The sequence below is a fragment of the Melopsittacus undulatus genome, chromosome 7, assembly GCF_012275295.1.
Source record: "Melopsittacus undulatus isolate bMelUnd1 chromosome 7, bMelUnd1.mat.Z, whole genome shotgun sequence".
Taxonomy (NCBI): domain Eukaryota; kingdom Metazoa; phylum Chordata; class Aves; order Psittaciformes; family Psittaculidae; genus Melopsittacus; species Melopsittacus undulatus.
This window is the reverse complement of record NC_047533.1, coordinates 2,953,655-2,980,211: the sequence shown is the minus strand read 5'-3', so window position 1 is coordinate 2,980,211 and position 26,557 is coordinate 2,953,655. Positions and strand designations below refer to the sequence as shown.

The following is a 26,557-nucleotide window of genomic DNA, read 5'->3' as shown; positions in this document are numbered from 1 at the left end:
GATTTGGCCTCCTCAAAGGGCTTGAATGGCAGCAATAGAGGAAATTGCTCAGCTCCAAAGGCTGTTCCCACCTCCCAAAGGAAGCACAGGCTCAATGCCAGGAATATGCTGGTTGCATCGGCCCATTCTGCATAGATTAAGGGCATTGCTGTGGGTCCTGGCAGAAGATCCCATGGGAAGTTCTGGCTATGTGTGACCCATCCCCAAGCCCCCTTCTTGGGGTGCTGAGAGAGCCTTTGCTGCCCACAGGGGTCCCCTTGTTTCAATGGGAGTGATGAGGAGGAACTCGCACCCAGCTGAGGGTGCTTGAGCTTTCCCTAAGCAAGGAGAGGTGGGCACAGAGGGAAATGGATCCCTTTGCCCTCCCTGTATCAGAGAGAGGGGATGCATGGGTTGAAACTCATTGCTAAAGGGTCCTATAGAGAAGAGCCCAGAGAAGCTGTGGCTGCCCCATCCCTGGCAGTGCTCAAGGCCAGGTTGGACACAGGGATGAGCTTTAAGGTCCCTTCCAACCCAAACCAGGCTGGGATTCTGGGATTCTACAAGGTTAAGGATGAGGAGGAATGATGCAGTTGAAGGCTGAGCCCTCCTCTGAGCTGGTGATGGACCAGTGATGCCTCCCTGCAGCTCCATCCCTTCCAGCCTCTGCTCCATCAGGCTCTGTGCCTGCTCCCTGTCCCTCATAGGGAATACAGGGAACCTCCAGAGGTAACTTGCCCTCATCCCCCATCCTCACTTGTTGCCTACCAGCACAGTACCACAAGAAACATCTGGGCAGGCAGCTGAGCCAGAGGCTTTGGGCTTCATTGGAGGCTTTGCTCATCCCAGAGAAGCAGGAGATGGGTGAGGATGGGAGCTCCACAGCAGTGATCATTCCTCAGAGCTGGAGCGGAGGAGGTGTGAGAACTGAATCACATCAGGATGCTTCACTGCAAACACACCACAGGAGGAAGAGGATTTGTGCTGCCTCTCAACTGTGGGATCTTTAGGAGAGGTTTTGCCTATTTCCTGGCCATTTCTGCGTTAAAAACAGGGAATTTGCTGGTTTTGCCACAAAGGGATCAGCTGGGTGCCGACACAAAGCTGTGCTCTCATTGCTTGATGAGCCTGCTGTTTCCCATGACCAGAAGCCAGGAACATTATGGGTTGCTCAGCAAGCAGGTGCCGTTTAAGGGACAATAAAGGTGTTCTATGTAAAGGGGAACTGAGTCAGCGGCAGCCTCTTACCTCAGAGCATCAGTGAGTAGCATCTGCCCCACAGAGAGAAATTACCCCTTAAGTGGTGACAATGGGGGGCTGTACAGGTGACAGCATCCTCCACTGTCTCCTTACCCTTGGCACATCCAGGATGTGCTGGAGACAGGATGGATCCCAAGTGATGCTCCTTCTGAGGAGCAATTTGAAGACCAGTATCAGGTATCTCAGCCTCAACCCATGGTGGTCCATGCGGCTGCTTTAACCCCACTGGAACCCCCAGATCCTTTGCGCTGTGTTTGCCTTTCCCACCTCGTTTCCTCAGTGCTGTGATGAGATCTCACTTCATGGCATCCTAAAGCTGCACAATTACAAGTCAGAAAGATAAACCTGACTTTAAACATGGTTTTATTAAGGCTTAAATGTCTATTAGGCAGACGGAGCCGGTCCGGACACAAGACACAACCCGAGGGTGACGTCTGGTGCGATGCGATGGCTTCTCTACAGGAGTTGCTATGAGCAGGATGAGACCTCTGCCACTTACTCACACGTTGCTCCTGGCCTCTCTTCGGGACTCGCTGGACTCCAGGATGGTGGATGTGCTCCTGCAGCCCCACCAGGAGCATGGGAATGAGGGGAGGTCAGGGAGATGCACGTTGGCCATCACGAGGACATCGCCTGGTCCACGACCGAACGGCAGAGATGGAAATGGTTTGAACTCACAGGGAAGCTAAACTCACAGTCCAAAAGGCACCTATGCTAAACCACTGGGATGGTGGGAAGAGGGTGACAGCTGGAAATCAGTCCTGTATAAATACATATTCCTTGATAAAGAAGCTATGGCTTTTATTATCCTCGGATCGCTTTGCTCCGGCGCGATGCTCTAACACCCCCCCCTCCCCATTCCCCACTACTCTGTAAGCACAAGAAGACCAAGCCCCTCTTGGTGAGCTCTTCCAAAGGCCTTCATCCTCCTATGGATCAACACAGCCACAGGGAGCAGCTCCTGGTTCTCATCCTCCTGGCAGGCTTGGGGTCAGAAGTGAACCCTCCTGACGTCGTGTGTGGCAGCCGGTCTCTTACAGCTCCCACACAGTATTGAGGATGGAGCCTTCTGCTTCTCAGCCAAGCAGGGACGACACATGAGGTGTCCACAGGGGAGCTGGTAAACGGGCTCTGTCTTGAAGTAGGAGGAGAAGGTTTTCCCACAGGAAGAGCATCCTTGGGTCTGGCTGCTCCTGCCGTGTTCTGCAAGGAGACAGGAGAAGGGGTCGGTCAGGGGGTGATAAATCACAGCAGCATGAGGGGTGGAAGGGAGCTCTGGGGATGGGCCAGCCCAGCCCCATGGCAAGGCAGGGCCATCCAGAGCAGCTTACATAGGGATGTGTCCATGGTGGGGTTTGAGTGTCCCCAGAGAGAGAGACCCCACAACTCCCCATGGCAGCCTGTGCCAGGGCTCTGACAGCCTCATGTTGAGATGATGACACTTGTTGTGTTTTAGTTTATGGCCATTGCTCCTTGCCCTGTCACTGATAGAAACTGGCATCACCCTCCTGGCACCCCCCTTTAAGATCCCCATCAATGAGATCCCCTCTCAGCCTGCTCCACACTAACCAGCCCCAACTCCTGCAATCGCTCCTCCAAGGAGAGATGCTCCAAATCCCTGCTCATCCTTGTGGCCCCTGTCCAGTTGCTCCTTGTCTTTCTTGTACTGGGCAGCACAGCAGTGGATACAGTGCTCTGGATGTGGCCTCACCAGCCTCAAGTAAAGGGGGAGGACTCACCTCCCTTAACCTGCTGCCACACTCCTGCTGCTGCACCCCAGGATGCTCTCATCCCTCCTGGCTCAAGGGCACATTGCAGCTCATGGTCAGCTCATCACCCACCAACACTCCAGGTCCTTCTTCATTGAGCTGCTCTCTAGGACATCAGCCCCAACCTGTACTGGGGCTTGGGGTTCTTCCTCCTCAGGTCCAGCACCCTACATGTGCCCTTGTTGAACCCCATGAGGCTTCTCTCTGCCTATGGAGGTCCCATTGAAAGGCAGCTCTCCAGGTTGTAGCAGCCATTCCCACCCCAGGCTTTGTATCATCAGCAGACTTGCTGAGGGTACATTCTACCCCTTCATCCAGGCCATTGATAAACAGGAGCAGGTCCATGCTGTGCCACCCCTTAGAAGCCTAAATCCCTCCTAGGAGCCAAGGACCCCACGTTCTGCAGTTGCACAGCACAGCTCATGGCTCAGCACCGTGGCCTGTTTTATCCCTGCCATAAGGGAACAGTCTCCTTCTGGGGCAGGCTGTGCTCAGAAGGGGCTGAATCACACCAGCACTTGCACCATCAGGCTTTTAATTGAGGACAGATGACTGGAAAGGGCTTTTCACTTCTCCCGAGGCTAAATCGGCGTCTTCCGCTTTTCCAACGCTCCCATTAAATCACCTATTCCCGAGTGAGAGGCTTTAGGGAGCACTTTGCATTCCTGGCACACAGCATCTATCAAGGGCTACTCAGTCAACCCTTAAACAGCAGCAGTTTTAAAGGGGACAGGGAATAAAGCTTAATAGCTTCACGTCACTGTGAAACAGCCACAGCTATGGAGTGAGACAGACACTTCCTCAGGGGCATTTGGTCCCTTTGAACCCTCTTCTCTGGTAGATCCTTACACAAGAGAAGAGGAACAAGCTGCAGTTAGGGCATCAGCCTGTGGAGGGATAGAGGGAGGTTCAACGCTTCCCTGTGCCCCAGTGGAATCAATTTGGGAATGCATACACAGCTGGATTAGCATGTCTAGCAGATGGGATGTAACAGCGAGGACTCAACAGCCTGGCCTGTATATAGTCAAATCCAATGGGATACTGGGCACACATTTGGCTGGGTGACCCATGATGTAGCTACCATTACCTGCTCTTGTTAAGGGTCAGTATGATGAGAGGTATTTGCTAGTTACACCTCCCCACCTGCACCTCCACCCCAGGCTCCGTCCCAGTCCAACTCCCCAGCCCACTCTGTGCAGGTAACAGGGGACACTGGGGTTGGACTTTGATGACCTCTGCAGGTCCCTTCCAACCCAAACTGTTCCATGACTCTATGACTGAAGCCACTAAGCCCAAACCACAGCTCTGGGAGCAGCCAAACCTCGACATGGGGCAAGCTCTCAGTGTGAACTGCCCTGGTGCAGGTTGGCCTTAGCATCGTGTCCCAGTGCAATGGATCCAGGACTGCCCTCAGGCTGCACAGACAGTGAGCATATGACAGCACTCCTGCTGAAGCCTGCCCTGACTGAGGACAGGGACACTGAGGACCTCACTTTTTGGGTTAACAAGGTCTAACCTGCCTCAATGGGAGAATAAACCATTAAATCTGCTGAGATGGAAACGCAGGACCTAGGGAGTGTAAAGTAAACCTTGCTGGGAGGCAACATCATGCTTTAATACTGAATATTCATGCAGTAAATGCTCCATCCCTGGCAGTGCTCAAGGCCAGGGTGCACAGAGCAGTGGGTGCCATGGTTTAGTGTGAGGCATCCCTGCCTATGGCAGAGGGTTGGAACTGGATGAGCTTAAGGTCCTTTCCAACCCAACCCATGCTATGGTTCCATTCTGGTGTGTGAAGAAGCATGGGAAGCTGCTGAGCAGCAGCACAACCCTCGCTGCTCCCCCAGCCCCAGCTCTCCTCTCTCCTCCAGCCCCCCAAGGTGACCCCAAGGAGCTTGCTGCTTACCCAGTATGGTGCCCACACTCCAGGAACTGCTGCAGCCTCCTTCGCTCTGTGCCTGCTGCTGGCTCTTCATCAGCTTGGCTGTGAAGGAGGGCATGGAGCTGAGCGCCGAGCTCAAGGCAGTGTCCAAACTCTCGGAGAGCTTTTGCTCGTGAGAGACCAGATCTGCAAAGAGAAGCACAAGCTCAAGAGGAGGATGGAGGGGGAGGAATGAGCATCAGGGATGCTGCTTTGTTCTGAACCTTTGGGACAGCATTCCTATGGAGCTGGGCTGGGGCAGCCTGGACAAGAGAAGGCTCCTCAAGGGGAGACCCCAGAGCAGCTCCAGTGCCTAAAGGGGCTGCAGGAAAGCTGGAGAGGGGCTTGGGACAAGGGCCTGTAGGGACAGGCCAAGGGGAATGGCTTGAACCTGCCCAAGAGAGGGGAGACTGAGCTGAGCTCTGAGGCAGAAGCTGTTCCCTGGGAGGGTGCTGAGGCGCTGGCACAGGGTGCCCAGAGAAGCTGTGGCTGCCCCATCCCTGGCAGTGCTCAAGGCCAGGTTGGACACAGGGGCTTGGAGCAGCTGCTCCAGTGGAAGGGGTCCCTGCCCGTGGCAGGGGTTGGAGCTGGAGGAGCTTTAATCTCCCTTCCAACCCAAACCAGGCTGGGGTTCTATGGTTTTCGGAGCCCTGCCACTTGTTTTCTCGAGGTCTCTTCTCCCTGCTGTGGGGCCAGGATGGGGATGCTGTGCCTCTCCTTTGGGTCCTGAAGATGGAAAGTCCTACAGATCTCTGTCAGAAATCCATGCTGTGCCCCAGTGCCAACAAACCTTCAGGTGCCAGCTTCTGTCTGCAGGTCTGAGAATTGGCAAACCACCAAATAATGCAGCTTCTGAACCCTCAGCCTTCCCACTGAGGGACCCAGCCCAGTGCTCCCAGCCTTGCTTCGTGCAGCTAACTGGGAACACTGAAGACATTAATAACAGCTGGGGGAACTGATGCTATTGACTCAGTTCTGAGTGAAGGGATGAAGCCAAAGGCGCAGGATTGGACCCTTCCCTGCAGTCCTGAGTCCCACTGAAGGTGTTCATTCAGGCTATGCATTAAGAGGATGCTGTCGGCATCACTAATCCTGTTACATCCATCTCCCCAAGGAAGAGCTCTGAATTAGTGCTGCACATTGGGCACAGCAATCGAGGCTGATGACAGACCCGAGCGCGCTCCCTGCCTGAGCAATGTGCTGTTGTTTATGTATGGGCACGGCTCCCTCAGGAGCTCCAGGACCCCACAGGGCATTCCCTGCTCCTATGGGGCTGGGGCACATCCCCAGCGGGAGCTGTTACACAGCTCTGCAGGGAAAATAACTGATGAGTCCTCCGAAAGCATGGAACGAGCTCCGGAGTGGGAGATCAGAGCAGAAACGTGCAGTCTGGCTTCTTCCTATTCATTCTGGTGCCATAAACATCAGTTATTTTCAATCAGGTCTTTAAAGACTGTTTAAAATCAAACTGAGCTTCTTCCTATAGACATTTTGGGGAAAAAGGTGAAGGAAGGAACAGGTTCCAGCAGGAATCAGGCCACCTTTTGACGTGTTATAGACCTCCAGACTGGAGAACACAAGAGAGCTTGACTTACCTGCCTTGAGACAGCCCTTACGTGACAAACAACCTCACAGACACTTGCTTCCTTCAAGCTCATCTAAATACAAGATTGCTAAAGGCATCTCCTTCCTGCCTTAGTTCCCATTTAAGTTTACCTTCTTCCTACAGTGAGGCCATTACCTAAAGCAGTAACTCAGTTTAAGATACCAGAGAGAAGGTTTGAGCGCTGCAGTGTGCAGTAGTTACATGGATGCAACAGCTGCACTGCCAGCAACTCCAATGGATTTCAGGAATCCCTGTGCCAACAAGGGAGAAAGCCAACATGGCAAAATAGGTATGGATTTGGGGAGGGAGATCTAGTGTGGAGTAAGAGGAGCAGCTGCCTGGGAGCCACTCTTTGCCATGGGATGAAGGTTCTGGGCATTAGGGAATAAAGCACAAAGAGCCAATAGATTTTGGGATGAGAGTGGGAATCTCCTTGGTATTTACCCCATAGATCACCCTGGCTTTCTTGATTCTTCCTCACCAGTCCTGCACTTGAATGCTGCTGGAGCTCCAAGGAGCATCCTATATTCCCAGTGCTCCATGGATCCAAAGCCCTGTCTGTGCTGCCATAACGCTGCCTTGTCCCAGCTGTGGCATGGCTGGGGAGCCAGGAGGGTGGAAGCACTCAGCTTTCCAAGGAATTTACCTGGGAGATGCAGGTCTGGACTGGTTTTCTGCCTCTGGGAGCTTATGCCCAGTGCTGCTCTTACTGCATTGCTGAGAAAAACAAGGATAAAAGGAAACCAGGACCCATTTCCTTCCCCTGGAGACACGAGTCGCATCCCTGGTCTAATGCCTCTAATGGTTTCTGCTTTAACTGCAAACCCTGTGTAAGCCTCTCCCAGCCTGGGCTGCCTCCTCCATGCTTTGAAGGAGCAATTCTCTTGCTGCTGTTAGTTCCAAGCCCCTGCACTGCTGCACTAAGGACAGGGTAGACTGGAGGCAGCAGAGCCACACACTCCCCAATCCCAGCCTCTGCCCTGTGAGAAGGGAAGGAGCCAGCACATCCCTAGGAACACAGTCTGTGCAGGGGCACTGAGTGTGCAGGGAATCAGCTGCATCCATCACAGCCAGGGAAACCCATGAGCAGGATTAGTGCCTCATTCCTGCCTTCCTCCCCATCTCACTCCTCGGAAGAGCCACAGCAGTCAGGATACCCTGTGCCATCACTGCTGCAGCACCAGACACCTCTTTTCCTGCTGTGGGTACCTTCTTGCTGATGCTAGAACACACTGGTGGGTAAGGTAATAAATCACCCATGCTAAAGAGACTTTAAACCAGCACACTGGGAGAAAAACGTTATCTCCACATGGACAGTGGCTTGAAAGCAAGGAGGAGAAAGGAAATACAATCTAAAAGGGGAACAAGGTGACCTGAGCAAACACGAGGGCTGCAAAGGAGACTGCACAGGTACCACAATGAGAACAACGAGCCTAGAGATGAGAAAAGGTGAAAGAGAATGGGAGCAAACAGCATCCAGCATGGCAGGTTGTGCTGAGGAGAGGCGAATGTGATGATGACCTGACTCCCATGGCATCTATCAGCAGCAAAATACAAGCTTTGTAGAGGTGGGATGGGACTCTGCAGTGGAGCCTCTTGGCTTGAAAACCTAGCGCCAGGCTCTCAAGGCATTCAAGGAACACAAGGGACTTGGGGAGCCCTGGTACCTGTGGAACAGTCCATGTGGATCAAATGGGAGTCACTGTCAGGTTTCATTTTTTTAGCACTGTTCTCTGAGGTAGCCGTGACAAGTAAGTTTGTAGAGGAAAAATAAGGGGGCTGCACAGAGCCCTGATCCATGCAGTCCAGTTTCCTCTTCAGAGAAGACATGGTTATGGAAGCAGGGACGAGCATTTCGGAGGCATGAGCCCTCCCCAGCAGGTTGGTGCCAGGAATGCTGTGCTGCAAGAGGAAATGGTCTATCCTAGCCTTGAGGGTAGGGTGAGGTAGGGGCTGTGAGTGCTGGCTGAAGGCCACCCCAGTGAAAGGATCACTGGGGACCCTGCCCCAGGACGCTTCGCTCCGGTTGCACTTCTCCAAGGTGGTCTGGTCGATGACCTTCCCCGAGGGCAGGAGCATGGGGAAGGTCATGATCTCCAGAGTGATGGGGTCCAGGAATTCCTCAGGGATGTCTTGGACCACATCCACCAGCTTGCGGAGGGTCTGCTGCTCGCTGTCATTGGCACTGAAGGGCACGCAGTCGCTCTCCATTGGGGTCCAGAGCTCTGGCTTGAGGTTACCAGCATCCTGCGTGAAGAACTGGGAGGCCACCTGAAAGACACCCTCGATCACCTCCTGGGGGCAGGATTTGGCCGGCTGTCCCCACACCTCCAGCCTCTTAATGCAGGGCAGGCCACCTCCAGCCACGTGGGTGATGCAGATCCTTAAGTGCGACACATTGCTCAGCGAGGAGGGCCCTTTGTTCCAGAGGTCTTGAGATGCAGAGCCGGGGTAGGACACGACGTTTTCCACCTGAAGGAAGGGAGGCCTTGGCTTGAAGCCTCTATGGCCAAATGTCACTTTGCTTTGATTCTTTAAGACAGCTTTGCCCACCAGTGTGAAAGTGTCTTTGTCTGACAGGGGCTGACTGGGCAGACCTGAGAACTGAGCCTCAGGGCTCTGCCAAGAGGTTTTAGTGCATGAGGTAGAGGTGTAGACTTCGAGCCCAGAGAAGGTTTGGTATCCCCCCGATGAGACGTCGATGTTGATCCTGCAGAGCTCGATGTTGAAGGGGAATGAGATGGTGACGTGGACAGGAGGTTTGATGAAGTACTCGCTGCGGAAGCCCCGGTTTCTCCTGGCCAGGTCTTCAGAGATGAGATTCTCCACTTCATAACCATCAGCAGAAATCTGTTTCAGGGGAAAACCACATTTCATTTGGAGCCACAGACTCAAACCCATTCACAAGCACTGATGGAGAACCTCAGGATGACATCAATGGAGCTGATGTTTCATGTGCAGGGAGACCACACGGGAGATCCCTGCCACTGAGGCCGAGCAGACCCATTCCCACTCTCCTCCAGCCATATGGTCCCATGCACTCTGCACCCTCTGCCACCTGGCCAGCCATTTGCAGAGTTGATTTAAGAGCTAACAGAGTGCAAATGTGTGGTTCCTGTGTGGTTTTGGATGGCTCAGTGAACTACAGTATATCCAGCTAAACAGAGCGTGTGTGTGGGGTGAGATGGGAGTCTCCTGTCCTTCAACACTGGTGAAACCTCATGTCAGTTTATCCATGTGGAAAGAGACTTCTCGAGAAAACAGGTGTCAGGCTCCTAAAATCATGGAATCCCAGCCTGGTTTGTGTTGGAAGGGAGCTTAAAGCTCCTCCAGTTCCAACCCCTGCCACGGGCAGGGACCCCTTCCACTGGAGCAGGTTGGTGAAAGCCCCATCCAACCACAGACACCTCTGGAGCTGACTGCCTTCTGCAGTCCTTATAGACCTGAGAGCAGCTCCAGTGCCTAAAGGGGCTGCAGGAAAGCTGGAGAGGGGCTTGGGACAAGGGCCTGGAGGGACAGGCCAAGGGGAATGGCTTGAACCTGCCCAAGAGAGGGGAGACTGAGCTGAGCTCTTAGGCAGAAGCTGTTCCCTGGGAGGGTGCTGAGGCGCTGGCACAGGGTGCCCAGAGAAGCTGTGGCTGCCCCATCCCTGGCAGTGCTCAAGGCCAGGTTGGACACAGGGGCTTGGAGCAGCCTTGTTGAGGATGAGAGGAGACTGCTGAGCTTGGAAGAGAAAGCTCTGAGCAAACCCACCCCAATCACAGCCCTCCCACATGGCTGGAAAACGATTCTCAGTGACAAAGATGCTCTGGCTTTGCAGACTAAAACACCTGCACTTTACCTGCAGCTGCCCTCAGTGCTTCTGCTGGCAGTGGACATCCACACCCCCCCGTGTTAAAATCCCCCTCTGGACCAGGCAGACCACACAAAACAAGGGGAGTTTGCTGTGAGCTGTTTTTGCTTTGTTCTCCCAGCCTTCCAGAAACACCAATTGTAACAGATGAGCAGCAAACAGAGCCCCTGAGCCCCAACCAGTCCAACACACCCCTTATACCCGATCCCTCCAGCTGCTTAAGCCTCCTCACATCGCCACTTTACCTTGTTGCAGTGAATCCTTGGCTTGAACTGCGGGAGACAGACGTTTATTACCATCTTGGCAGCTGGAGAGAGCTCAGTTTGTGAGCATCAGATTCAGCTTGTGAAAAACAGAAAAGAAAGAAAAAGCAAGTGAACATCAGTGAAAGGACCTTGGTTTGGAGCCTGTGTGAATTACAAGCTCGGTAGATCATGGTTAGGGTTGGAAAGGACCTTAAGCTCATCCAGTTCCAACCCCCCTGCCATGGGCAGGGACACCTCACACTAAACCATGGCACCCAAGGCTTCATCCAACCTGGCCTTGAACACTGCCAGGGATGGAGCATTCACAACCTCCCTGGGCAACCCATTCCAGTGCGTCAGCACCCTCACAGTAAAGAATTTCTTCCTTATATCCAATGTAAACTTCCCCTGTTTCCGTTTGAACCCATTACCCCTTGTCCTATCATTACAGTCCCTAATGAACAGTCCCTTCCCAGCATCCTTATAGGCCCCCTTCAGATACTGGAAGGCTGCTCTGAGGTCTCCATACAACCTTCTCTTCTCCTAAAACGCAGCTCAGATCTGAGTCCAGGAGGTGAAGCCAAAATAAACCCAAATGACTGTGGTTGATATAGGATGGAGAGAAAAAGCTGTGTCAGTTTGTGAACCCCTGGAGAAACATCAGAGAGAAGATGGCTGTTTTAGCTAAAATCACCTTAACCTATGGATGGACCAGCAATTAGATGTGAAAGGTTATCAAAGAGGCAGCAGGTCTGGTAGATGAAGCATCAGAGTGTGGCTGCCCCATCCCTGGCAGTGCTCAAGGCCAGGTTGGACACAGGGGCTTGGAGCAGCTGCTCCAGTGGAAGGTGTCCCTGCCCGTGGCAGGGGTTGGAGCTGGATGGGATTTAAGGTCCCTTCAACCCAAACCAGGCTGGGATTCTGGGATTCTATCACATGAGGTTGTCAAAAGGAATCACTGTGAGCTCTTGGCAGCCTCAGCTGGAACTGGAGGACATGGGCTGCGATCCAACCAGGGCATTCATCACCGGCATCTGTTCCCATTGGATGGCCTTGAATCCCCATTCCATCCCTGTGCCTGGCTCTCCCTGTGTGCCACATCCACCTGTGCCTGCAGTCTGAGGCAGGACCTGCCTGTGCTCTTGGACAACAGTCAGCACAAGCCGGGATGAGGGTAACACCAGTGAGCACTAACACACTGCTGCAAAGAGAAATGGTTCTTAAGGGCTTCAGGAGCCTTAGAGATAAGCTAAGATTAAACCCAAATATTAGTAAGTGGCATTTAATAGCTCCAAGGGAGCATCTAATAGCTCAGGGGGAGATGATCTATATTCTGAACACCGAGCCAGCTTATTCTTCTAACAGTGTTCATTAAGGAAACTCAAGTGAATGCACCTTCTCCATTGAAAAGAATGTGACTCGAATCTGTTATATCACATCCCTCCTCAGAAGGAAATTATCCATAAGAGTTTTCACCTCCCAGTAACCTTAGTTTGAATATCCCCTTGCCTTGGGCAACCTTGCAAATCAGGAACCCGCTGCTTCAAGCAGCTCTTGAATAGGTTTCAGCTCAGCCAAAATGAGATGGGCCCTTTGGGGGCACGGTGGTCCATTGGAATACTGATAGGAGCTCACTTTGCCTGCCTGCAAAAGCACAGGGTCACAACCTGTATCAGTTGCCAGCTTCTCCTGTGGGCCTTGTGGCTGTGCAGCCTCCTCTTCCATAGCGCTGCCTCACGACAGACAAATCACAGATAGGAGCAAGCCACTCCTCAGGACACTCACATCTTCCAAGCCTAAGCTGTTACTGAGGTCTCATCCTAAATCTTCAGCCTTTCCTACCATGTGCTGTGGCAATTGGCTCTGGTTAATTAAAACCACCTTATTCTCTCACTAAATGTGCTGTCTTTCAATTCAGTATGTATATACATATATATATAGGTATCTTTTATAGGATTTTCTCCTGTTTGTGGCCCAGACACACTGAACTCAAGCTAACTTTCCAGCTTCAACATCCCAGTAAAAGACATCATTCCTCATGTCCAAGCTACACTCTTTGCTTCACAACCCAAGTTGGTCACCGGGTTACTTTTCCCCATGGCTGTGTTTTGTTTTACTCTTCCTATGAAGCCATAACTCAGAAGACAGTGGGGATGGAGGGGCAGATGGAATGAGAAACTGGAATGAAGTAAGGACTAAGATTCCATGTGAAGAGGGAATTGAGAGCTGGCTGCACACACTGATAGGACAGTAAAGGGGCTGGCTGAGGATCAAGAATGAGCAGGGACAGGCAAAGGGAGGTGAGAGGGAAGCCAGGCTCAGATGGGGAAGCAAGCCCAGGACCCCATTACTAAAGTCACTGCTGGTCAAAACAACTCAAGGATCACGAAGGACTCAGATCCTGAAGTGCCATCAGGACATCACATAAGTGTCCATCTCCCTTGAGTCTGTGTCTGCCCTATGGTGAACAGGGATCTTCCAACTGAGGCAGTGTGATCACACAATCCCAGACTGGTTTGGACTGGAAGCAGCCTTAAAGCTCATCCCCTTCCAACCCCTGCTGCTCATTGACACCTCTCTTCCCCATCCTCCACCTCCAGACACCTTCAAACACCACACCACAAACCAGCCAGCACGGTCTGAGTGCTCTGCAGCGGGAATGGGAGTTCCACATGGAGCTCCATGTGAAGCTCAGATGCAGAGCCTGCCCTGTGCACCCCAGGAAACATCAGGGAACCATCACCTGGAAGCAGCAACTCAACCCTCAGACCCTTGTGCGGAGATCAGCCACCTGAGTAAGGAAACCACAGCGAGCCATGGGCCTTGCCATGGTGAAACCAGCAGCCTCCGGAGCGGATGCTCCACACAGAGTCCACACTCTGGTTTCTCACTGTCACAGAGCAGGGGAATCACCTTGACATGGATGTGTCAGCCCCAGTTGGCAGCAGGCATTATCAATAGGGTCAACCAGATGCAAATCCGCCCTGCCAGACACTGCTGAGAGCTTCAGCTGAGCATGGAAGGAACACCTCAGGGTCCCAGCACCCCAAACCTCAGCCTCAGTTTCCATCCCAGCACCCAGCTTTCACACACAAGGAGCAGCTCAGACTGCATGCCACCGACTCCAGCTCGATGGGGATGGAAACAGCATGGGAACACTGCTTCTGGCACCCAGGCCAGCTTCATGGCTGAAAATCATCAGCCACCACTGTTCTGCTTACAGAGAGAGGCACCAAATCCATCCACTTCCATTGAGGGCAGGGAACAAAGAGGAATCACAGAGGAAAACGCATAGGCCGGGTGCTTTTATTTGTCACAGAAGCACTTTGAGGATCTCTGTACAAAAGGAGAGAGCCACAAGGCCCAGCAGAGCACAACTGCCTAACACAGCAAGCGCTGAGCACACACAGAGCACCTGCCAGAACACCCGAGCCCATTCAAACCAGTCACCGCAGAGCAAGAGGCACTGGGGAGGCTGCGTGCAAGCTCCCCACCAGCCTAAGCATCCCTGCTCAGCAGTGCTGGGTTAAACACCTTGTACTGGAGATAGCTCAGTTTCTCCAGGCGCGTGCGTTTGAGCAGGGGAAACCATTCCCAGAAGGGAAGTTCAACCACCACATAGCCCAGCTGCTGCAGCTGCCGCCGCTTCAGGCGGTGCAGCCCCAACAGGCGCTTGGAGCAGTAGCAGTAGTGGTTCCTGTTGGACACCTGAATAGCCAGCTTCACCCCTTGAGGATGCCTGGTCAGCCTAAGGGATGGGGGGGCTTCAAGGAAGGCATCTGCAAGAGATCCACCCGAAAGCATAGCTCCATCCCTCCCGGAGCCTGGTGTCCATCCTTGTTCCCCATGCTCCTGTCTGCCAGTCTTGGCTTTGTTAGCCACTTCCATGGGAGCCTGCTTGTTAGATCTCCCTTGTATAAGCTGAGACATTAAGTCATCCGTTAAACTAACTCCAATGTCTTCTAGTTTCTTAACTCTAACAGGGTCCTCTGAGTTGAAAGGGATGGGACGTCCATCCGAGGCCAAATGGACCTCCAGATCACTGGATCTCGTGTGAGGCAGGATCATGTGGTTCTTCACATACTCTTGGCCACCCAACATGCTCTCCAGCAGAGATGTGGCTTCCACAATCTCAGGCCTGACGTAGATCTCTCGCTCTGCAAAAGCCAGAACCATCTCAGTAATCTCTTGGGAAAGCTGGGGTGGAATGCGGCTGCCTCGGTAGCTCGGGCACTCGATTTCAACACTCTTACTAAGGGTGAGCAGGTCCTTCTGGAGCTCATATTTACTACTTCTTGTTCTCTGGATAAACTCATCCCTCAAAGCATAGTCTATCAGCTCCTCTGGGAAGCGTCTGACAAATGCCAGGCCAAGCAAACCCGTAAGGAGATGCTCTGGAAACTTGGCAAACTCGTGCAGTTTTCTATGCATCTGCTCTATGAGGCTGGAGTAAAACTCTTCCTCGTTCGGAGGTTCATAGTCCAGGCATCCAAAGGACCACAGGAACTTGGCAGCATCTTTGCTTCGGCAGTAAGCCACCTTAGATGGCAATGCCGTGGCCACAGCAGCCATAATGCCTTCGTCAAAGTAGTGTAGGGATGAACAGGTAAGACTGATGTGCATGATGCCCTGGATGTTTATTGTAGGAATCCGAGCAGGAATAACCTTCCCAAGCTCCTTCAAGAGGGGCAAGTGGTCCATGCGAGTGTAGCGCAGTAGCTTCAGCACGTTCACCAAAGCATAAGTGCTCATGTCTTCCATCTGCAGTGATACTCTGTCTGCTATTCTTCTCATTACATGGTCAGAGATACCACTGAGGGACTTAAAGAGCCCCAGGCAGATAGCACCCACCTCCTCCAAGGTGAAGGAATCCAAGTGCTTCAGAATCATGCTCTCCACCTTCTGCACCAAGTCCGCAGGTGACCTCCTGCCTTCGCCTATGATGTAAAGGAGCTGGACAAAGTGGGGCAAAGTGAGGTCTTTCCAGTGCATGTTGGCATAGCTGAAGAGAATGCTGAGGTAGGAAGGCACACTCCGCTCCAGGCAGCGCCAGCAGTCAGCCACCAGCAGCACCTGGTCCAGGTTCATGTCCCACAGCCGCCGGCAGAACTCATGCTCACAGGCATTCAGCAGAGGATGGGTTGCTGGGACAAGCAGACGGACACAAGCCTTCAGAACACGGATGAGATCTGAAGTGCTGAACAGGGCCATGCTTTTGACAGCACAGTGACACAGTTTGTTAAACCTGGGGTCGGACACCAAGGCCGGGTGCTGTTCCACTGGCAAGCAACTCAGCTTGACAAAGTGATCTGTGATAGCTCCTGGGCTCTGGTCACCCTTGGAGGTGGCCACACTGTGTAAAATGGAGTCACCTTCTTCCAAAGGAAGGGTCTCTACTGGCTCAGACTTGTCATAGCTGAGAGATCTGTATTCAGGCCTCCCCTTCTGAAACACACGGGGATCCTCCTTGGAGTCGTGCAGCTCTGATTTCTCCTTTTCTGCTTCCTCCTTGGTTTGTGTGTTTGAGATGCTCTGCTCGAGGAGGGGTTTGGACCTTGGCTTTCTGATGGGTGGCCAAGCTTGAGAAGAGATGGAACCAACCTGTGTGGTGCCAAGGCTGGTGAAAGCATCACCACTGCTCCCAGTAGCACGCTGCTGGGAGGCAGCTCTGCTTCGGGCATAGGCAGATGGGTTATAGAGCACTCTGTAGTCCAGTGGATTCAGCAACTGGATTGTGGCTGTGGATTCAGTTCTGGTGGTGGCTGCTTCTGGGGTCTCTTCCTCCTCACTTTTGCTGCTCCCACTCTTGGCCTTGCACTTGGCTGTAGTTGAGAATGTGGTCACCCTGCTGAGCCTTGGAAATCTTCGGCATATTAGCACTGTAGCCATGGATCACAACTTACTGGGCTCAGAATTGCTTCCAGGTACTGAAAAAAGGGCAGACGAAGAATGAGTGGCTTCCACCTAACATGAAGCACTTTTAATCTTAGCCTTTACGCTACCAAACAGGGAGGTGATGCCAGTGTTTCCCTGAGCCATGGCAGATGTTGCCCTGCAAAGCTGTAAGGTAGCTGCTATCAATCATCATGTCATGCAAAGGCAGCTCAAGACAAGCACCCAAGTGAACTGATAAACACAAAGATGGGGTACATGGCAGCTGCTGCTCAGCAGCTACAAGTAACCTGGCAGAGACAAGATAAGGCTCCTGAAGGGGAGACCCCAGAGCAGCTCCAGTGCCTAAAGGGGCTGCAGGAAAGCTGGAGAGGGGCTTGGGACAAGGGCCTGTAGGGACAGGCCAAGGGGAATGGCTTGAACCTGCCCAAGAGAGGGGAGACTGAGCTGAGCTCTTAGGCAGAAGCTGTTCCCTGTGAGGGTGCTGAGGCGCTGGCACAGGGTGCCCAGAGAAGCTGTGGCTGCCCCATCCCTGGCAGTGCTCAAGGCCAGGTTGGACACAGGGGCTTGGAGCAGCTGCTCCAGTGGAAGGGGTCCCTGCCCGTGGCAGGGGTTGGAGCTGGAGGAGCTTTGAGGTCCTTTCACCCCAAACTGTTCTATAAGATGTTACATCCTGAGCTGAGAACCACAGAGAACAGAGCTTTGCACTGAGATTTGGGCGCATTTCCCATAGTTTTAGAGTATAAAGGCTTAAAACATGCCAGGTTCCTTCCTAACTCCTGCCTAAATCAGCTGCAGCAGACGGTGAGGATGAGAAACGTGTCAGGAGTGAAGCTGTGTGCTGCCAGCCTGCAGGAGCTGCCAAATGAGCCTGTTTGTGATGATTCAGATGCTGATGAAAACACAAGCACCAGGTCAGTGCTCTGTTCAGAGCCCACCCCATGTGGCCAACCCCAAAGATGCATCTACACCAGGGGTCTGCAACTGCTTTAAACCCACTCGTGCTTTAAGTACCACAGGGAGCTGAGCAATGGGGAAAACCAAAGCCTGGCAGAGATGCTGCAATACACATTAGCTTCTGTGCTCCCCACATGGGGGAATGGAATCCTTCCTGGGCATCCCTCTGAGCTCTGCTGATGCACGCAGCTTTCGATTAGGGCTGGATCAGGATGTCAAATCAGTGCAGGGAAAGTCAAGTTTTGCAGCAGCAAAATGGATGCATTGGGGGGAGAAGACTGGGGTGAACACTGTGGCTTTGGGGTATGAGTAGGAAAGGGCTGTGATTGGATCCCATGTGCTCTGGCTGAATATGAACTGGGGTTTTATGAGTACAAGAATCTCCCCATCTCCCATGCTCCATTATATGCTCTATTCCCGCATCACAACAGCAAAACATCAGCTGCTTTCAAGGAAGGGTAAGATGGGAAAAGGAAGGAGGATAAGGAGAGTTGAAGTGATGGTCTTTGCTCCCCTCTTGGTGCCAGATGTGGGGTGCTGCCTGCCATGGGGATGGTTCCATGGCTGCATCATGCACCCTGAACTCTCCCCCAGCAGCAGAAGCAGTAAGGACCATCAGGCAGGCAGACATCTCTGATCCATCCAGGCAGAAGCTGCCTGCTGCTCTCTGCAGGCTGCTCTCTCACCAGGCAGCTTTACCTCTGCCTTTTGGTGCTCAGCTCCTATCTGAGGACGGGATCTCAGCACCCAGCTGGCATGGGAGCGCTCCCCATCTGCTCCAGTGCAAAGTCAAGTGGCACAATCCCTCTGGGATCCCCTGTGTCGACTCACACTGTGGCAGACGAGGAGATCTCGCATCCTCTGCTCCATGAACCCAGCTTGGGGCAGCAAAAGGCAGCTGGGAGCTGTAACCCTCTCAGGAGAGGTGAAACAAGCAACCTGGATGGAGAATAGGAGGTTGAGGGGGGTTGGAAAGAGAGAAGATGAAATGAAGACTTCTGGAGGCAGTCACTGACTGTCTTGTGAGCACAGGGAAGAACCTGGACAATCAAACCTGAGCATTGTGATGCTGTGGCACAGCCCAAGCCTTGCAAAGCCAACAGCAAGCAGGAGTTGGGTTTCAAAGCCCTCCTGGCTGTGCTGTCCAGCCTGACCTGGCCACAGGGACAGACCTGTCTTTGCCTGGGACAGGCAACATGAAGGGGGCAAGGCTCAGATATGTGGGAACAAAACCCCATCCCCTCCAACATCATCTCCCAGCACCTCCCAGTAGTCCTGGAGGACACTGAGGGGTGGCTTCAAGCTGCAATAATGATCTTGGACAAGAGGAGGGTTATCTGCCCAAGGCTTTCCAAAAGACTTTCCTCTCTGATTCTGTTTTCCATGTCTCCTACCTACGTTTCCATGAGAGACAAGCAAGCACTACTCAGGCCATTTAGTGAAACCAAGACCTATTTGCTGCTGAGGGTGATCCTGCCTATGAAATCCAGCATTCTGCTGTCACCAGAAACACTCCCCTTGGTGACAAAAGACCCGCTTCAGAGTCAAGGTGTTCACACACCAAAGGTGAATGTTGTGTGCTGCTGATACCATCCATGCTGTTCTCTGTTGAGCCATGACACATTTGGGAAGGTATTCCCAAAGGAAGAGAATTATTCCTCTCCTTCCTTAATCCAGCAAATTAAGGGAACATGGGAGTGAGCTTGGCACAGGTCAAGAAACATCAAAAGCACCTTTGAAAGAAACAGGTCCAAGTGGCCTTTTGCCCATGACTTTCACCCACCCCCAGCCTCAGTCTCTGTGATCTTTGAAGCTTCTACAACATCCCTCTTCCAACTCAACCTACGCCTCCCCTCAGCTTCCCTCTCTTCAAGTTATCCTGAGTAATCAGCCTGCCTTCCTCCTCCTTCCTCCTCGTTCAACCACAGCCAAACTCCTTCCCACCTCTGGGCAAGTCTCTGCAGAGATTTCGCTTCCAGTGACTCCAAAAAGCCACTCAGAGGTTTGGAGCTGGGCCCTGCAGCTGCACTTTGTGGAGGTCCTCTGCGATGGAAGCATCTTTGTGTCAGTGTCTGGGTCACATTTACAGCCCAGCTCTAGGCCCAAGAACATGAGTGCATGGTTCAGTGTTAGCTACTAGTGAGGAGTGCTGCAGAGAAGCTGTGGCTGCCCCATCCCTGGCAGTGCTCAAGGCCAGGTTGGACACAGGGGCTTGGAGCAGCTGCTCCAGTGGAAGGGGTCCCTGCCCATGGCAGGGGTTGGAGCTGGAGGAGCTTTAAGGTCCCTTCCAACCCAAACCAGGCTGGGATTCTGTGACAACATTCCTAGAGGGATGCTGCCCACAAGAGTACGAGCTCTCTGAAAGGGGATACAGCTGCACCCTGACTTAGGGCCCCTCTGTGCTTTAGGTCCCTCTGAAACTCTCCCCCTTCCCAAAACCCACACAAGACCCACACTAGGAGCCCACCCAGCCCTGCTTCTCCCTGCCCAGCACCACTGGTGGTACCCGAGCACCCGCACCTCCTGCTAACATGGACACGCTCTGGCTGCCAGCAGCCAGGGCCATGCTGGGAGCAAACCAGTTCATTTCAGCCAACAGCCGCCAGTCAACACCGGCCCGGGGCTGCACAGGAGAGCAGGAGAGAAGGAGCTTCCCCCCCAATGGATTCCAAGGTCAGGGTTAACACACATCCCTGTCTGCTGGTGCTGCTTCAGCCCCTGCCAGGCCTGGAGGGCTCCGGGAACAGGGAAGGCCCGGCCAGCACCGGGACAGTGCAGCGGCTACTCAGCCCCACGGCCGCTCCGACACACGGCGTGGGTAACACCAGCACATAACACACACACACGTGTACAACACGCGTACAACACTCGTTGCACGCACACGTGTAACACACGTGTCACACACACACCTGTACAACACGCTGACAACACTCGTTGCGCGCACACGTGTAACACACGTGTCACACACACACACACACACGTGTACAATACGCTTACAACACTCGTTCTGCACACACGTGTGACACACGTGTCACACACACGTGTACAACACTCGTTGCGCACACACGTGTAACACACGTGTCACACACGCGCACGTGACCCGCGCACGTGTAACGCGCACGGAGCGCTGCAGGCCCTATGGCGGCGGGTCCCGGGCAGGGCGGGGGGGGGGGGGTGAGGGATCCGCGCCTGCGCCGTTCCCCTCTCCCCGTGAGGGGGCAGCGGAGGGGACAGGGAAGGGAAAGGGAACGGAAAAGAAGGAAAGGGGAAGGAAGGGAATGGGAATGTAAGGGGAAGGAAGGGGAAGGAAAGGGAAGGAGGGGACGGTTCGGGGCCGCTCGCACTCACCGGGGCCCGGCTCCGGCCCTGCCGCCCGCCAGCCCCTCCGCCCGGCCACCCCCGGCGCTTCCCGGTACTTCCGGTCACCTGACGCTTACGCACTGACGCACTGACGCACTGCCGCTCTACGGCAGCCGAGCGGGACCGTGCGCAGCGGCGGCAGAGGAGCCGGCAGGTGGCGGCAGCGGCGCGCGGCTCGGCCCGCGTGAGCTGTACCGGGGGTGTCATGTGACACGTGTCATGGGGGCCGCCGGGGGGGTCCGGAGCCCCCCCATGAGCCCCCTCTGAGCCCCTCCATGAGTCCCCATGAGCCCCCCATGAGATCCGCATGAGCCCCCCCATGAGTCCACATGAGCCCCCTATGAGCCCCCCCAGGAGCCTCCCATGAGCACCCCCATGAGCCCCCTATTGCCCCCCCCCCCCATGAGTCCCCATGAGCCCCCAGGGAAGTTTAGATTGGATCTAAGGAAGAAGTTCTTTACTGTGAGGGTGCTGAGGCACTGGAATGGGTTGCCCAGGGAGGTTGTGAATGCTCCATCCCTGGCAGTGTTCAAGGCCAGAATGGACAGAGCCTTGGGTGCCATGGTTTAGTGTGAGGTGTCCCTGCCCATGGCAGGGGGTTGGAACTGGATGATCTTAAGGTCCTTTCCAACACTAACTATTCTATGATTCTATGCACAGAGCAGAGGTATTTGTGTACTGTGAGCCAGTGCAGAAAAGGGGTGCTAGGTGACATCCCATAATGCCACCCCTGACAGATTCCATGGATTTACACCATTTGGCTCAGGTTGGTGACTCCTGAGAGCACTCCCAGCGCTTAGTGATGGGTCGGTTAATGTACATTGGGATACAGCAGTGGTTCCTCACCGTGCTTTAATCTGAGCAGGGGTCTTGTGGCTTATAGGTGTGATTTGTAGTATTATAATGAGGGTATAATGAGGGTATAATGAGGATAGTTCACCTAAAGAGCACCCTGACCATGTTGTGTTGACAATGTTAAAGCAACCTCTTAGAACCCCAGCCTGGTTTGTGTTGGAAGGGAGCTTAAATCCCATCCAGCTCCAACCCCTGCCACGGGCAGGGACCCCTTCCACTGGAGCAGCTGCTCCAAGCCCCTGTGTCCAACCTGGCCTTGAGCACTGCCAGGGATGGGGCAGCCACAGCTTCTCTGGGCACCCTGTGCCAGCGCCTCAGCACCCTCCCAGGGAACAGCTTCTGCCTAAGAGCTCAGCTCAGTCTCCCCTCTCTTGGGCAGGTTCAAGCCATTCCCCTTGGCCTGTCCCTCCAGGCCCTTGTCCCAAGCCCCTCTCCAGCTTTCCTGCAGCCCCTTATATATTCAAAGGCCACAATAAGGTGTCCAGTCAATATCTTGACAATGTTGATGTGTTTTCAGGATGTCTGAGCCTTCGAGGATGGTTTTTCCTGATTGGAGGAGCACTGAATTGAGATGGGAAGCCCATCCCCTGCTCAGGCTGAGCAAGAGCCCATTGACCACGACCGTGACCATGCAGCTTTTGGGTATCTCTTCTTTCTTCCTCCCTTCCCATCAGCATTTTACCCTCTGGCAACTGCAGAAACCACATCTTCAGGAGACCAAATGAAGTTGGGGCCACTCTGGTGGTAGTGAATGGTAGGAAAAGCCTGGTGTTGCTGACAGCACCTTGGACCTTAAACTGGGTCTGAAGTGATCACTGAATCCCAGAGATGCTCACTTTGCCCTGGGAGGCATCAGTGTTGTTATGAGGGGATGGGAGACCTCTCAGGCAAAGCTGGTGCTGGGAAAAGTGCTGGATTTATTGGTTTTTAATAAAGGTAATGTTAATCTGAGTGTGCTCTAATGTGACACTGGCAAAGTGGCTGGGGTGGGATTGGTTTGCATCAAAGCCCGTAACCTGGCTAGATCCAAAGCCCACCTCCCTGGCAGCATCCCCATCCCAGCCACTGCGGGATCCAACATGGATTTGATGCATTCCAATGCTTGTGTTTCCCACCCCTTCATGCTGGGAAGCAGCTGTGTTCTACAACCTGGCACTGGGATGCCCATTGATGAACATTCCACACCTGCAGCCTGGACCCCAGCTCCCTCAAGCCCTCTCCCTTCCCAGCATGGAGGAGGGTTTGGATGGCAGCGTCTGAATCCCAAAGCCAGGGAAGCCCAGAGAGGTGCTGCAGTGGGAGATGGGGCTGCCCCAGGCACGAGAGGGAAGGGGAATTGACTTGTGCAGGGTTCCCACTGTGCCTGGCATCTCCACTTGGGTCTTGGCATTCCCAGTGTGTCCTTACCTGGAGGTCCCTCAGGTCTGAGCATGGCTTGGGAGCCAGGGGTGGTAGGTCTGGGAGCAGGTCAGTTACCATCGTACAGAGGAGGCCACGAGGATGCTCAGGGGCTGGAGCAGCTCCTGTATGGAGACAGGCTGAGAAAGTTGGGGCTGTTCAGCCTGGAGAAGAGAAGCTGCGTGGAGACCTCAGAGCAGCTTCCAGTGTCTGAAGGGGCTACAAGGACACTGGAGAGGGACTCTTCATCAGGGACTGCAGTGATAGGACAAGGGGTAATGGGTTGAAACTGAAACAGGGGAAGTTTAGATTGGATCTTAGGCAGAAGCTGTTCCCTGGGAGGGTGCTGAGGCGCTGGCACAGGGTGCCCAGAGAAGCTGTGGCTGCCCCATCCCTGGCAGTGCTCAAGGCCAGGTTGGACACAGGGGCTTGGAGCAGCTGCTCCAGTGGAAGGGGTCCCTGCCCGTGGCAGGGGTTGGAGCTGGAGGAGCTTTAAGCTCCCTTCCAACAGAAACCACTCTGGGATTCAGTGTTGGGAAGTCTTGGATGCTGGCTGTGGGACTGATGGAAAGCCCGTGTCTTTCTCAGTCAGCCCTGGGGCATCCCCAGCAGCTCCAGACACATCCATGGCCATCTGACCTATGGGCTGGGGTGAGATCTCAAACACAGACACCTTGTCCAGCTTTGTGGCCACCACTGTGGCTCCATGGTCCTTGTTCTTAAGTGCTTGAAGAGCCCGAGCATCCCTTTTACCATGGAAGAAAGCAGGACTGGGCAACATCCCATCCATCCCACTCTGCTCTGGATCACCTCCACCTCTCCCCTCCTCTTTGCCTTCTGGAGCAGGAGCTTCGATGAAGCTGTGACCTGGAGGATGCTGCTGCATCCAAGGTGAGGTTTTTCCCTGCAGTCCCCCAGCCTGGCTGCACATCCCTCCCGAAATCCCTGTGGATCTCCTCCCTTCTCCCACCCACAACACAATCAGAGCAGCCACAGGGAGCTTTTTAAAATGGGGCCTTTCTCCAGTTTATTTTGCCCAATAAAAATCCTTCACAGTCAGGTGGAGAGAGGAGAGATACGTATACATATAGATCTGCATATATATTTATATATATACATACCTCTGTACAGATAGATATTCACCGTAGAAAATCGCAAAGGCAGTAGCTCTTCACACCTTGAGAACCCAATGGAAACATACAACAGACCAGCAGTAGATGGGGAAATGGGGGTAGGGGGGGTTGTTTTTCACGAGAATTCCCAAAACAGATACACTTTTGCTGTACAAAAATCCCCCGGAACGCTGCGTTTTGATCCCTTTTCCTTATCGACCTCTTGTCGTTAAACAGCAGAGGTGAAGTGAAGACAACAGTGTTTGGAAGTGAGCGGTGGATAGGAGAGACACCCAACTTTATGAATCTCTGTTAAATATTTCCTTTTTAAAGTATATCTATATATATATTTATATATTTTTTATCGTTTTGTGGTTTTTAATCTTCATTTCTTCCTGCAAAGTCTCAGGAAACGCAGTTCGGAGACCCAGCAACAGTCGACGCGGAGACGAAACAGTAACGAGAGTCGAGATCAGAACACTTCTGGTTTGGGATTCACAGTAAAGAGAGACCAAAGGCGTCAAGAAATGAACAAGAGGAAAGAAAGCACAAGGCTGGGCTTGAATTTACAGTCGGGAAGGTCCAAAACAGTCGGACCAAGGGTCTAATGCGGAAGGTCCTACACACGGACACAGCCTGCGGCTCACCCACTGGTGGAGCAGCAATGGAGAGCTCTGCCTGCTCCTCCATGGGGCTTTTATTGCTGGTGAAATCAGACAGCAGGCTTGCTCTGGGGTTGGGGGGGGGCCCGGTTGGCCCAACCTGATGTCCTCCCATCAGGGAGCTGGGTGTTGGGGACGGACACCTACTGACCTGCTGGAGAACAGACGCAGAAGACAGGCGACTGAGCGACGCGCATCGGTTTAGGAGGAGGAGACCCTCACAAATGTACTGCCCGGGGCAAGGCAAAGACCAAGAGGGTTTCCTCTCGGCTCACAGCGATTACCAGGTCCGAGTGAGTGCAAACGAAGACACCTTGGAGGAGCTCCAGCCCTTGGGCTGGGCTCTGCGGGGACACCGCTGCGTGGAAAGGGACTGCATAGACACATTGGCCGGTTGTGCAGCATTTCATTGCACCGGTGCTGCTGCAATGCTTCTGGCACCGGTGCTGGAGCTCTGCCTGCGTGTGTGTTGCTCCCTTCAGCCTCCAGAAGGGAGCCCAAGTGTCATCCATGGGGAAAAAGGGGATCTTGTCATCCGAGAGAGGACAGCCTGGCTCTCAGGAATGGCAGAGCCATTGCCATGGTCTCCCACTGGTGTCTGTCACCAAATGTGATTCCTTGAGCTCAGCCTTCCCAGTGGCTCCCATGTGGGTGAGCTGATGGAGACGATCCCATGACAGTAATGGGATGGGTACCAGAAGGGGATGGACCTCCTGCAGACCCACACTGGTGGCCTGCTGGATACGGGCAGCTTTGGGCTCTCCAGATGCATGGGGACCACCAAGCTCAAGCCATTGGTGATTATTTGGAGCCAGATTGGGGTTTAAATCCCTTTACAAGGAGAGCCCAGGGCTAGAGCTATGAAGGTATTCAAGGGAACATTGGTTTGCCTGCAGGTATCAGAGTTGGGGATAGTCCCTTTAGAATCTCTCTAGAAAAACCTATTGCTTTGTGATAGAAAGCAGAGACCTTCTGCCTGAGGAAACACATCTGTGGAACAACAACCCTGCATGTCAGAGCTTGTCCCATGCTGCAGCCCTGACACCATCCCCTTCATTGGGAGAACCAGGGAAGAGGCTTATCCTGAACATGCAAAAGCTCATTTCTGGTGTTGACAACATGGAACATCCTGATGGGAAGCCAACATCTGCAAACAGCTGGATGTGATCCCAACCGCTTGATACACTGGATAGCATGGGGGCTGCGTGTCCCTGCAGACCAGGGATGCTCATGCACCTCTCACATCCCTGCCTTTCCAGAGGGAGGAAGGACCAGGAAAGCCCCTGCATGATCTCAAGTGGTTGCAAGCCATGGGGGTGTCCTTCAGCAAGATGATCCTGGAGGTAAAGCAGGGCTGATTTAGCTGACATGGGAATGACTGAGAGAAGAGGTGAGGATCCCTGCTCTATAAGGCTGCTCTGAGGGCACGGCTGGGACACACCATTATCAGTGGGGGCTTTGCCTTCAGCTCCAGCTTGTTCAGATGAGGCACTGACTGCTCCTGCGATAGGGACGGTCTAAAAGGAGGCAGGAGAGATGGGGCAGAGGATGATGACATGATGAGCAGGTCTTTAGCAAGGGGTCTGGATGAAGGTGCCTCTATAAAGTGGCTTTCAGGGCTTGGAATGAAGGGTTGGGTGAAAATAACAGCAAGCTGGACCTGCTCCCACCCAGGACACAATGAGGGC

General features: G+C 53.6%; 2 protein-coding genes across 3 annotated transcripts; both read right to left on the bottom strand.

Annotated features, from left to right (window-relative positions):
• Window positions 1-1,585: 1,585 nt before the first annotated feature.
• Window positions 1,586-20,913, bottom strand: UBOX5 (U-box domain containing 5). Its single transcript, XM_034064800.1, has 5 exons — window positions 20,831-20,913; window positions 10,634-10,730; window positions 8,203-9,385; window positions 4,915-5,076; window positions 1,586-2,442 (listed from the first exon to the last, which is right to left on the bottom strand). Exons 2-5 carry the CDS (start codon window positions 10,685-10,687, stop codon window positions 2,231-2,233), a joined length of 1,611 nt encoding a protein of 536 aa, XP_033920691.1. The 5' UTR covers window positions 10,688-10,730; window positions 20,831-20,913; the 3' UTR covers window positions 1,586-2,230.
• Window positions 13,936-20,879, bottom strand: FASTKD5 (FAST kinase domains 5). 2 transcript variants are annotated; one of them, XM_034064798.1, is made up of 2 exons: window positions 20,831-20,879; window positions 13,936-16,560 (listed from the first exon to the last, which is right to left on the bottom strand). In XM_034064798.1, exon 2 carries the CDS (start codon window positions 16,520-16,522, stop codon window positions 14,132-14,134), a length of 2,391 nt encoding a protein of 796 aa, XP_033920689.1. In that variant the 5' UTR covers window positions 16,523-16,560; window positions 20,831-20,879; the 3' UTR covers window positions 13,936-14,131. The 2 variants fall into 2 exon arrangements, with proteins under 2 accessions (XP_033920689.1, XP_033920690.1); XM_034064799.1 differs by lacking the exon at window positions 20,831-20,879 and adding an exon at window positions 18,314-18,385.
• Window positions 20,914-26,557: the final 5,644 nt, after the last annotated feature.

Excerpts from the sequence above, each read along its gene's own strand:
- UBOX5 (XM_034064800.1), bottom strand. The coding sequence starts at position 10,687 with ATGGTAATAAACGTCTGTCTCCCGCAGTTCAAGCCAAGGATTCACTGC. Across the intron at positions 9,386-10,633 it reads CAAGGATTCACTGCAACAAG|ATTTCTGCTGATGGTTATGA; the intron begins GTAAAGTGGCGA and ends CCCCTGAAACAG. Across the intron at positions 2,443-4,914 it reads GAGTGTGGGCACCATACTGG|AACACGGCAGGAGCAGCCAG; the intron begins GTAAGCAGCAAG and ends GTCTCCTTGCAG.
- FASTKD5 (XM_034064798.1), bottom strand. The coding sequence starts at position 16,522 with ATGGCTACAGTGCTAATATGCCGAAGATTTCCAAGGCTCAGCAGGGTG.